The following is a 12,984-nucleotide window of genomic DNA, read 5'->3' as shown; positions in this document are numbered from 1 at the left end:
CGAGTTCCCACACTGGACATCCTTACCACAGTTTGATGACCCCTGTTTTACACCAACTGTGCAAAGCTACATGACAACTCTTCTAATCCGATGGTGAATTTGAACAACATCGCGTCTTTTTGTTCGCCTAACTTTCTTTTCGGTGTCATGCTGTCCAAGTGACCACTGATCCGTCTCCACAACACTGCTGTCCTCGCCGTGCCCGGTAGCTCCACTATTACAGTCCAGGTCAGTGAATGCAGCACTGCCCACTGGTGTCTAACTAAGCCCTCACTCAGGGCGGGATCTATCTCGCCTCCCTCGCTGCGTGCCTGCCACAGACCCCTCCACCTACCCCCCACCCCCTCCCCGCCCCTCTTCCCACCACAGACTGGGTGCTGACACCGACACACTCCCATCCCACCCTCCCATCATCAGTCAGCGTCAGGGCAGATAGCAGCGGCCGTCAGGCAGATGAGTGACGACCGGGCCCGTTACCCGAGCGCCTGCATGACAATGGACCTGTGGGCTGAGATAGAGAGACGAAAGCTGCAACTTTGCCACACACATGCATGACACAACACACGGGCAGATTTTTAACGTCTGCTGCACAATTAGCTGTCAGCGAGTGATGTAAATGATGTGCTCCAAAATGCACCCAACCCCGTAACATGTCATTGAATCCCGGTCGCGTGTGATTCTACGCACCGCTACGAAACTTTTCACCCACTATTCATTTACACACACACACAGAGCAGTCAAAGTACAGTCGAAATCAGGATACTGTGTCGTCATCTGCAGTAAGAGGGAACACAAGGAAGCTACATTATGATCACATCATCTCATCTCATCGGTGGCGCAGTTTCAACATGACGTCTCTCTTACCACTTCTTTTCAAGATGGCAACTCTCTCCGAAGGGCTTATTCCCCACTTAATTGTATAACTTCAAAATTTACATTGCAGAGGGAAATTGCTACCAAAGGTATCACAACCCCCTCCTTGAATCAGCAATAAGCAAATCCCATTAAATCCCTTTTAATTGCACCTCATTCAGGCAAATCCTGAGTGCTTGTGAACAGTATAAAAATATAGATTCTAATGACTTGAGGGAGGTGGAAAGACTTGTATATTAGACTCATCAATATTTTTTCCTCCCTATCTCAGCACACTTCTGCACACTCAGAGGGTTGGACGGTTGCAGACCGGGAGGGCGCAATTGCCTCCTAAGGCTTAATTTGCACGTTTACACGAGCAGACGTCGCGTCCGAGCATGAGCTCGACTCGCTGGCACACACGAACAGCCGAACACACACGCTCCGAGAATGCCACAAGATTTATAACAATAAAAGTCTCCCCAAAAGGCATTGAAACGCACCAACCGTTTCACGAGCAGCCTTGAACTCTGGCTGATCTGCTATTTGTTACCTCGAGCACTTGGCAAAACAAAAACGACTACAGCCCAAACACTTGAAAGGGCTTATTGCTCATGTTGCCCACAAGTTCACAATTGCTGTCTGGCTGAAAACACACCATCACGGTTAACCTCGCTAGACAACAAACTGAAAATACCTTGATCCAATTAGAAACACAGGCTTATTTGCTCGAGTATAAATGCTTAAATTGCTCATACCAGGAGGTAATTATTAATTTCCCCCTAGCCCGCCCCCCCTGCAGAACATTCGTATTGCATCTAGTGAGCACAACAATCGAGTCACAGGTTCGGGCACCAATGGGTGATGATTATGGTAATCCAACAATGCCAAAGCTCTATTGTATGTCACAGACTTTTGTTGCAAACTCATGACCTTATTAACCTTCTTAATCCTCAACTGGGTTCTCATGATAAGGGGCTTACACGCACACACAAGCATGCACACGCACTAACACTTTCATTTTGATGCCCGGCAAACACTTTAGAGGCCCTATCCACTTGTTTTATCCCGCACACCTGAGGTTCTCTGCATAATATCAACAGAGGCCCTCGAGTCATCCAAGACAATTAACGCTCTCCCTTAGATCAACAGTGGGGCGGGGGGAAAAAAATGGATGGCGGCGTTTGGAGCAGAGGGCCCTCCCAGTGTGGGCACATGAGAAAGCAGGTCTGATTGGTATTAAGTGGTGAGATTAAAAAGCCATCTCGTAGGTCAGGTCAGCTGGTGTTCATTTGAATGCATTACCAGGGTCCGAGGCTAGATAATTCTCTCATTAGTGCCACTCAAACCCTGAGTGACAACACGGGTGAACAGGGAGCATGTCGTACAACACTTAGAGTTAATTAGTCCACGCGCACTGTTGCTCTGCACCCCATGCGTCTCCTCTCTCCTCATCCTCTTGAAATGGCCTGAACCTAAAGCGCCTGCAGTTAATCAAAGATGAGTTGCAGAGTTTTCCAAAGGAACCACTTGTTGTTTGGGGAAATACCTGAAATTGGCTGCTTTTTTTTGTCAGAACTGTTGGATCGCCGTCCCTAAACGGCTTTTCTCTTTGCGCCAGAGTTTAAGCATTTAAAGAAAAATCCCAAATTGAATCTCCACCTGATACGTTAAGACATACTGTGCGTTTCCCAATTATTTTTTGCTTTAATAAAACTGTATTCGCCGGGGTAATTGCTGAAATCTGAGACGAATCCGACTGGGCAAGAAAACTCAAGGGGTCAGACTGTAAACAGTTTAGCCAGGGGTAAACAAGTGATCATCTAAACCAAAGTTTGGATATCATAACTCACACACTTGACCCTTTTATATCGTTCACTTTGAACAAAGAAACTCTGAAAGCCTTACGGTCACGATAGCCAATTTGCTGCATCAGGAAAACGCAGCTCAGTGATTACAGACTCCAGTTCAAAATCCCCTTGTTGTGGGCATGACAGGAAGTGATTAAGAAAAATGCAACACATGCAACTGTAGCGCAAATTGCCAAAAAGGATAAACGGCTCATTTCTGCCATGTCATAAGTAAAAAATGTTTCATGGCCAGTTACTGGTTTGTGCGGTCTGGTATTACCAGACCCAAATTCCCTTTGTGCATAGATAGGGTCTTGCTACGCTTCAATGAGGAATACTTCCAGTTTTCTGCATCCAAATGGGCGTAGACCTCGAGTGGATTTTGAAGCTATTGGAGCGGCCTTTAACCGATCGGCTTCGACTACCGTATGAAATATGTCGTACAATGAAACTCTACCACCGCTGCCATTGTTGAAACGACATGAACGTATACGCAATAAGCCACCCCCACTGGTCGGCTGATTAGCCCACCCTTCGGAGTGGCTATTGGTTACCACTTGGTCTTATCTCTGTTTGACTAAAATGGATTATGATGATCTTGTGTTTTTCGAGTTCAGCAATTTTCTCAGTGAGTAATGTTGTTAATAGAGTGAAGGATAGCCCAAACTAAATTAATTAAAATTAAGATCAAGCTTCTACAAAACCACAGTTGTTCCTTAAATCTTTGATCGAAGTAGGGAGTGCAAATGTGGAAACTGATAAGACCTACAGGTATTCATTTTCTGTCCCTTATGTTAGAGAGGAGATTTAGAGCAGAAGGATGTTTGACTCTTTCTTTGCTGATGACATTCTGTTTGCATATCGGGAGCACGGGGTTACGTCCACGTCATTAGTCTCCCCGCTTGGATCCAGGCCTGGTAACCGCACCGCCATCAGTTGGGTTTCACTTCCGTTCTTAAAGTTCAATAAATTGTGTCTTTCCCCCTTCCTCGCTTGTGTTCACTCGCCGTCCCGCCGCTGTTCCCGTGAGACACGGCACTCGGCTCATTGGCCACCACACACACAGCACACGGAGGGAGGTTCTCACTCGCCACCACCGCTGGGCTTACCCACCACACACACACACACACACACACGCACACACACACATGCATACACAGAATCCCAATCTCTGCACACACACCCACCCACCCACCCACCTCCTACATCACCACCCCCAACTGAGCACACAGGGTTAGCTGAATATTCTAGGAGCTTTCAATTTTTCAGGCGGGTCTGCGAACCCCCTCCCATCATGCAGCGCCATCACACTCAAGGGAGTTAGAATTTTTGACAGTCGTTAGCAGGGTCATCTGCAGTCCCTCAGGGAGGGGCTTAAAAGAAAAGATTTGAATTGCCTTTTTCTCTTTTTTTTTTTATTCTCTCTCCATCTCCCCGCTTTAGTTCTCTGTCTGGGTCTGTCATAAGTCCACTTCCTGTCTTCGAGGCCCAGCAATATTCATCTTCCTCAGTCTCGTCTCCACCGCCGAAATTCATCAATCACAGATGAGGTCTTCCAAATCGCCTTTTTATAACTTCGATGTCTCGCTTCTTACGCCACTGTCAAAAGTGGTGACAGAGCTCCGAAAACGCTGCTCATGCCACTGTAAGGCGTTTATCCACTTGTACTGTTAGTGCTCATACAGGATCAAATATGGGATGCAAGGAAGATGGCTTCCAGCTGAAAGAGAATAAAAAGGAGGGGGTTGTGAGGAAGACAGAAGGGGGAAAAAATGAGAAAACATTTCTTCTTCTAACTCTTTTGCACTAATATGAATTCCCAATGAAATGTCTGGTGAAGTAGGTCAATAGGATTTAGAAAGTTTGTGCTGTTTTTTTTTTCTCTCTTTCTTTTTCCCTCTCTTCTCATACTCACTTGTCAATGGAAAATGAGCAATGCGATTAGGAGAGGAGAAGATGATGAGCTAGAGAGAGTGAGAGGAAAAAGAGCGAGAGAAAGAAAGGGGAAGAAAAGAAAAGAAAAAGACGACATGAAGACAGGCTGAGTGGTGGTTTGGGGGCTCTCGGGTCCCTCACCAGCTGACTGAGAGACCCAGACAAAGAAAAGAGGGAAGAGATTTGTATCTGTGCTCCAGAGAAAGGGAGTGGCTCACGTCTCTTCATCTTGATATTGAAGCAACAATCTAATTATACAATTTCTCCAGGGAATATGCATATGAGGGTAATCAGTAAATAGAAAAAGGTAATTATTTGCCACAAGTCCTACCCTTTGCACCTGTAAGCACTGCACTGATATACAAGATTCTGCTTTTCCTATAATTCACAGTGAAGATAGTTTATTAGCGGCTAAATTATTTAGTTAATTTATAATAAGTAAATGAATTTCCTTGTTATTGAATATTTTATAGTGTCTGTCAAAATATAATGAGTTAAGTTTGGTCAAGTACAAATGGGCCTCTCTTGGTAATTTACCAGAATGTTCCTCGGGGTAAATCTCCGCCAGTGAATGTGATTGAATGTTACAATTAAATGTGCTAATTCATTGTCAAAAGCAACTTATCTGTACACATGATATATTTGGCGCTTAATTGGAAAGCACATTTAGAAAGGGTTTCTTCGGTGACTTTCTACATGGAGGCCTAATCAGAATAAATTCTGCTAGCTGTAATGAATTGAAGTTGAATATTCGTAGTTGGGCTATTAAAGAGACTGGAAGTGTGAATTATTTAAATGCTAATTAATGTTTTAAGCTTTCCAAGTCGCAATAGGCACATATTATTCCTCGGTTCTCCATAAATGGCTAATTTCAACATCCACTGAGTGCAGGGTAACCTCTCGCTCATATTTCATTCAATCAATTCAGCAGCAGTGGAGGTTCTTTCACCCATGCAGCTACCTCCACCCAGTGATAGAGGAAGATGGAATCCATCAATACTGGGAGACAGTTGTTGGAATTACTAATCAACTCTTAGCTGAGAATTCAGTTGCCCATGGGCTGTGCTGATGAATCATGGGAAACGTGAATGAAACCTGCTTCCGTTGTGATTTTGACTCTGACTCGGGTAAGATAGATTTCAATTGTTGCTTCTCTCTTCTTTTTTTTTTTTTTTTGCCACGCTGGATTTGTGTATGTTTTTGCCTGACAAGTTGAATGTTACATTTGTTTAGTAAATGCTTTTGTGTTCTGCAGAGATTCAAAGACCACCAGCAGCCTCTAACAGAGCCACAGATGAACTTCATTAGTGTTAAAAAATAGTGTGAGATGCGGTTCAACTTTGCGTTCAAAGCAGCCTCCGAAGAAGAAGTTCCAAGCCGAGCGGCGGCATTATTCATGTTTCCACAATAGCTTGTTATTCATCATAAGACAAAGGAGATTCTCACTCGGCTTGACATAGATGGAGGAGGGCCACAAGGGTATTATTCACATCTGTTGAAAACAGTGAGCTGAGCCAACTGGATGTCACGATACACCATGCTTATTAATGCAAACAAAGTCTCCCAACACAGAATATAAATGACATTTTCCTTCAGATCGGAGCATAAATATTAATTGTGTTAAATATATGATGTATTGTGGTTAGAAGGCTGCTTTACTTGTTTATTGTTACACCAACAGGATGCGTTTTATTAATCGAAGCGGCACGTCGTGCGGCACCATATTGTCAAGTGCAGTACAGTACACACTGTGATTCCCTTGTGTACCACAAGGTGGCACTGTAGGCTCACAAACACGTGCTGTCAAGCTGGTCTTCCTCGTCTCTGCTTCTCACCCTGTTTACTGATGTGGGACTGGCATGACCCCAAAACACCACAAAGAGCCTACAATATCCTCCTTTCTATCAGACACATCTGAACACCCACCAAAGATTCAATACCGTTCCTGAAACCCGGGAGCACTACAGTGCATCGTAAAGCACACTATCAAAAATAATCCTGAACCTTAACCACAGTATGCCAAAGAATCAACACAGAGCCTCTGGGAGTTTTTTGTTTTGTTTTTGGCCTTGCTCTTTCTCTTTTCTCTGAGTCGAGGGTTTGCACAGCTGTCCGGGGAACACAAATGGCATTATGCTCTCTTCCTGTGGCAGGACATCTGTTGCTTTCAGCTGGCATCCCTTCAAAGTCTCTGGTGTTCTTTATGCACCCTGACGGGCATCATCATCACTTAGTTGACTGTAGTACTTTAGCTTCTGTCGTGTCCTTTCTCTTTGATAGGTAAGGTTGAGGAGTTACAAAAGGATTTAAAACTGTACTCTATGATTTGTGGTTTAGTTTCCCTATAGACAAACTACAGTAATTATCAATGATTTTACGTCTGCCTTTGATCTGAACCTTTATTCCATATAAATATCATGTGCTTTGAGCCATCGGTCAACTGACATGCCTTTATCCCCTCGTGTTTCTTTGTATCCGTCTGCGTTGAGACACATAATTTTGAAGGAGAGGAAAACGTATTTTGTTGACTATCGTTTTCAGATCCTTAATGCATGCCGGGCTTCTCCTGGAGGATCATGTTTGTCAGGTTCTCTTATTACCACGTGGGCATACCATATTTGTCTGGACCCCCGTAAATTGACATGCATTGTGTCTTCTGGTCTGTAAACAGGAAATGACCTTTCAAGTCGGGAGTGTAATTACTGCAGCTCATGTTTTGGCGTTAACTCCGCCCTCCCCGTGCCGGCGTCACTGCGGCTGCAGACCTCCACCATCCAGTCGACCGTAAACTTCCAGAGAACAATGCGAGGTATTATCCTTGCCAACTGACACACTCATGTGATTGTCACTGGTAGATTTTTAGAGACGTAGATAGACCGCCAACGCAGGCCAATGGCACGTAGGCACTTAATAGACGTACGTGCCGTGCTGATTTGCATGACGGTACCGCTGTTAATATTGCTGATGGTTGCTACTCAAACGTGTGAAGTGGCCGCAGCAGCTTCGTCTGCTCTGCTTACAGCTGCCTTGGCTGTTCATAAACCTCCTTCTATAGACTGACTGGGAATTGGACAGGGCAGAATACGAATTTGCATTCAATTGAATCAATGTAACCCTCTTTGCCAACGTCTTCACATCCCCCAACTGGAGTCAGATTTTCTATAAAAACAAGCAAGTCCGCCAACGTCTTGGACTAGTCCCTGACCGTTTTCTAAACTGAAAAGAAATTCAGAGACAATAGTGGTGCTTTAAATTCTGCATGCACAGCGTGAGGAAGTTGATGCCAAGTCAATTAGGTTCTTACAATTTGTAATTTGTGAGTCGAACAAAACAAAAATCTATCCACTGCTGGTTTATTATTAGTGTATGAGAAAGGGAAAAATTCATTTTATCTGTAACATTATGAAGTGATGGTCGTGTTGCCAGCTGCTCTCATTTGGATTGACCGGATTTGTATTTAGAGATGATCCTGGCATATTCCCGTCCAGACCGATAGATGGTTCGACTCCGCTTCGAATCCGAGAAGTCCACGTGGAACAATCCAAAACGAACGCTGTATCCATCAGCCCATTCAAAGTTGTCCATCAGGGACCACGCAAAATATCCACGCACGTCGACCCCATCTTCTTGTATGGCTATAAACAGAGTTAAAACATATAATGGCAATAAAAGTACTATTTTTGTCAGACGTCTATTTATTCTGTATCTCAAAAGGAAGGGATTGACGTCCCACAGAAACTCTAACTCCTAAAGCCACCTGTTCATATGCAGGTGTAAAAAAAAAACAAAAAAAAAAAACACATTAAAATAATGGATTGATTCCATTTCGTTCCAAATCTCTGGCATCTAAAATAACAGACCGGCCACATGGTGGCACCAAAACAAAACAACTCCACAACTCCCGAGGCCGAAAAATTAAGAGTTCAAATATATATATATATTTTTATTGTTTTAGTTGAAGAAAATCCATCATGGTTGCTGTTTTTCTTTCCACCGTGATAACTCTGATTTTAATATTAAAAAAGATCGAATCAGTTAATTGATACATGTGCATATCTCTAATGTTTGTTTTAACTTCAACGAGGACAGACGCTCAAGTATGGCTGCTTAATTAAGAGACACACACACGTGGGTGTGGATGCACTTACATTCCAGAGGGTGTCATGGAAAGTTTAATTGAGAATCACTTGATGCGACAGAAACCAGTCTTTGCATACTAATCATATGATGTAAAATATCATACATTTTATACAGTACAAGGGTCATTCATTAAACTGTGTGTTCCATGCTGGACTGAAAGTATACTGTTACTGAATGAAACTTTGGAATATTTTCACCATCATTTGCCTCGTACACATCCTGGGGCCCTACGACCGTCTTGCCACAGCTACTTTATTATGCGGTATTTATGCAGTACTGATTTACTAGCCATTACCTGTAGCCATTTCCATGATGGTCTCCTTGTAAAACTCACAGCGCTGGACGTCTTCAATTTGCAGCGGCCCCACCTGAGAGAAGCCATTCTCTGTAACGTAGACGGCCGGGTTTTTGAAAGTGTCCTGGAAAGTCAGAGGGCAAACATTATTGTCAAACAAGGCATCACGGCTGTCAGGCATTCGGAGCGGAGACAGATCGGTCGACAGTGTGCCGTTTAGCTGCATTTCAACGGTGCCAGGCTCAAACTAATGGCCTGTGACAAGTCACAACAGCAGGAAATTGCTCGTTTGCAAACACTTTTCAGCGAAGTAACTGTTTCATTCAATGTGACAGCACTAATGAAGCATCAATGTGTTTCTGGAGGTGTTGAGAGGCGATTACTGCATACAAAATCAATAGCCAGACACTAAACAAATGTCAGCGTGTTCTCCTTGTTTGGTTGAAGGCGATCTGTCTTGTTGGTCAATTTAGTTTGATTCAAAGAAAAAAAAAAGAACAATGACTTTGCATTTCAGCTGATTGAATCCAAAGTCAAAGGAAATGATGTGGATTAAGTCCTTTTTAGTGATGTGGATTAAGTTAGCTAAAAGTTATAGCAGAACATGCAGCAGAACATGAACTAAAAAGATGAGGGTTTATTTGTCGTTTCACCTTAATGTACTTTAGAAGTTTCCTCAAGCCATCAGGCGCCACAGCCAGCCAGGACGCCCCACAAATAGGCCAGGAAGAATCCAAAACTTCTTCTGCATCTCGGTCGCTCTTCATACACAACGTTTGTCCACAGCCTCCTCCTGATTTAACTTTGCGAGACGTATAGTAGTTTAATGCAAAGAAATCGGCTGTTCCCAAAATGGTAGGGTCATCGTTTGAGAACCGGGGCAGCCTCGAGGCGCCGCTGTGTCCCAGCTTCCTACTTTGGGCGTCTATGGCAGACCTCATGATTTCTGGATAATCTCCAGTCACAAACACGGGCCAGGCAAACCATCCCAGCGTAAACGCGAGGTCACGTTCGGTAGCAGCGACGTCCTCCTCGCAGCCTCGTTGTGATGGCTCGAGCCAGTCGCTGTTGAGGGCCAGAGACACCGCGCCCTTCTGCTCCGGCCTGTAGACAGAGCTGTAGCTGTGCCAGGCCGTGGCGTGGGCACGCAGCATGTTGTGTCCCGCCAGGTAGGCAGCGGTGCCCTTCTCCTTCAGCCCCGGGGCGTGGAGGCCGTCTTCGTGACCCAGTTTGGCGCACACATGCGGCTCATTGATGGTGATCCAGAGTTTGACACGATCCCCGAATGTTTGGAAACAAAACTTGGCATAGTTGTCAAAGAGGGCTGCGATACCAGGTGACTTCCAGCCCCCCTGATCTTGGAGAGCTTGAGGCAGGTCGAAGTGGTAGAGGGTGACCGTTGGTGAGACGTTGCAGGCCAGCAAATCGTCAATCACTTTGTTGTAGTACTGTACACCTGTTGGACAGACAGCGATGGGTAATAAACAGCAACTAAAGCCATCAAACAGGCTTGGATTTAATTCCAGAGGAGGTCATCAGGGAATATGAAAATACCTTTCTGATTGACGTGCCTTGTGGTCCCATCAGGCAGGAGGCGGGCCCAGGAGAGAGACAGGCGATAGTGCGTCAGGCCAAGCAGCTGGATACACTCCAAGTCTTTCTCCCACAGCTCGTAGCTGTTACCGGCCACATCTCCATTCTGCTCCCCGAACACGTTGCCGCTCTCATGACAAAACGTGTCCCAGATACTCTGTCCCTTGCCGTCTGCCTGCCAGCCACCTCGACGGGCACATAAAGAATGTCGCATTTCATTAAAAAATAAAAAAAAAAAAAAAAAGTAGGTAGGGTGTTGACATAAAGAAAGATCACAGTAGTGTTCTTGCTGGGACCTGCAGTGTGTCTGTGGATTTCAGGGGATTGATTGTGACTGTAGCTTTGGCTCATCTCCATGAGGATTTATTGTTTTCATTTTCCTCTTAATTTGTCTTCAGTCCTAAACATCATTGTCTGGAGTTCTTTGTGAATTTGTTGCCAGATTTAAATGAACCAGATTTGAGAGGCAGTCAAAACAACAGCAGACACTGTAATGTTCATGATTATATAAGTAAACCGTTGTATAGGTTATACTTCAACATCATATGACACCTATGCATACAACCTTTTTTTTTTTTTTTTTTAGAAACATGATTCCTTTTAGTCCAAGAGGAATAATGTTTGTTAAATAGGCTGTAAGTGTGTCAACAGTTTTGTGAATTCAAATGCTAATTATTTTTCATTTGGTTTTAGTTTGTGGTGTTGGATTTTTTTTTTATATATATTAGATATGTCTCTGACTGCATCATTGCAAAACCTACTACAGTGCCACCACAAAACGAGGCACAATTTCTGTTAGAACTGACTTAAATTACTACGTAGGCATAATAAAGGCTTTGTTTATTAACTCTAGTATTAGTTGTAGGGCTTTTTACTCCATTAGACCCCGCATTGTCACATTCAATATTTCAAACAGTGATCACTACCATAGTGGCAGAAATCTCGTGGTTGTCCTTACATACCTTCTATTTGATACGCTGCAGTTCCCGCTCCCCAAGCAAAGTCACGAGGGAACATGTTTCATTTGTGTTGGGACGCTGAAACAATGTGTTTCTTCTTGCGTGTTTATCTCATAGAAACCACATATTGAAAGTAAATGTTTTTGCGCGGAGTACAACGTGCAGCCATACATATCCGACGAAACAGGAACTACTCCGAGATGTTGCGTTCAAGGGGCGTAACGGTTTTCCGCCTAGTTTCTTTTTACATGCATTTTTTTTTTTTACTAAAACTGAAAACACCTTTCATAATATGCTTTCTCTTTTCTTTATTCCGGTCTTTTACAGAATGAATTAAAGGTTGTCATTGTGTAGTCGTCGTAGTAGTAAGCCAAAAGCAACACTAGTTACAGGCTCTGACCTTTCATTGTTCCCATAAAACGTTGTTCTGGACCTCAAATCAACGAGGAGCACCTGAACGCAGCACAGGAGGCTGCAGTCCTGCCTGATGACGTCTTGACTTGTTAGTGTGGAAAGAAAAAAAAAAATTTGGCAGTCTGTCCGGTGTTGTTGACATGTTAATATAGCATGTAAGTCATCGAAACGTTTATCATAATCATTCTAAACATGATTCAAGTTGAAATATTATATTTGAGTTTGGTGACAGTAGCACATTGGTTGTAAGGTTTTGTACTTCAAAAATAAGGTCAAATTAGCTGTAGTTACAAAATGAAACGTGTTTGCAATTAATATCATGATTTTCAGTGAAATGTGTTAAAAACCCGTGTCCATGGATATATGTAGAAACCATTTCAGACTGTGGCAGTTTCTTCATCCAGAGGAACTTTTCGAAACGGCTTTTGATTGGCTTTGATTGTGTAGCTGACCGAAAGTCAGATGGTAACTTAACTTTTTTTTTTCTTACATTCTTCTGTTTGTAGCATTATGGGATGTCCTGTATGACCGTCAAGCCTCCTGAAAACAGACAGCCCAGTGGAGGTGAATGGGGTCAGGGTTGCCTGAAGGCCAAATGCTACCTGGGCCTGCGCTCGCTTCCAACTCTATCCTGTCGTTCAGTTTTCTACAGTATGAAGTGACTCACTCGACCTGATCACAACAAAGAAAATGGATTGTTCATACATACAGTTAATAAATTACAGGTTCTTCTAGTTATAGTGTCATAGCACATTGGAATGGTTTTCAAGTACCCTTTATATCATTTGTATGTGCATCATAAATATTATTGCATTTTTGTGTGTTCATTTTTGTGTCTATCTGAGAAGAAAAACTAATTTTGCATTCGTGTTATACCCATGAACCAGTAGGTTATATTATGTAGGATTGCAAGAAATGCCATGAAAAATTCCTAAATCTTCCCAGG

At 43.5% G+C, this 12,984-nt stretch overlaps 1 protein-coding gene across 2 annotated transcripts; it reads right to left on the bottom strand.

Moving 5' to 3' along the window:
- Positions 1 to 4,141: 4,141 nt before the first annotated feature.
- On the bottom strand, positions 4,142 to 11,797 carry LOC138624718 (cytosolic beta-glucosidase). Of its 2 annotated transcripts, none has more exons than XM_069705155.1 (5): positions 11,628 to 11,797; positions 10,627 to 10,851; positions 9,726 to 10,528; positions 9,073 to 9,196; positions 4,142 to 4,422 (listed from the first exon to the last, which is right to left on the bottom strand). In XM_069705155.1, exons 1-5 carry the CDS (start codon positions 11,680 to 11,682, stop codon positions 4,373 to 4,375), a joined length of 1,257 nt encoding a protein of 418 aa, XP_069561256.1. In that variant the 5' UTR covers positions 11,683 to 11,797; the 3' UTR covers positions 4,142 to 4,372. The 2 variants fall into 2 exon arrangements, with proteins under 2 accessions (XP_069561256.1, XP_069561255.1); XM_069705154.1 differs by lacking the exon at positions 4,142 to 4,422 and adding an exon at positions 6,108 to 8,272.
- Positions 11,798 to 12,984: the final 1,187 nt, after the last annotated feature.

This window comes from Brachyistius frenatus, unplaced genomic scaffold (genome assembly GCF_029030835.1).
Source record: "Brachyistius frenatus isolate BFR_SWC_R1_liver_20210118 unplaced genomic scaffold, ASM2903083v1 Contig_54, whole genome shotgun sequence".
NCBI lineage: Eukaryota > Metazoa > Chordata > Actinopteri > Embiotocidae > Brachyistius > Brachyistius frenatus.
The sequence above is the reverse complement of the archived record's forward strand: the minus strand, read 5'-3'. Positions and strand labels throughout refer to the sequence as shown.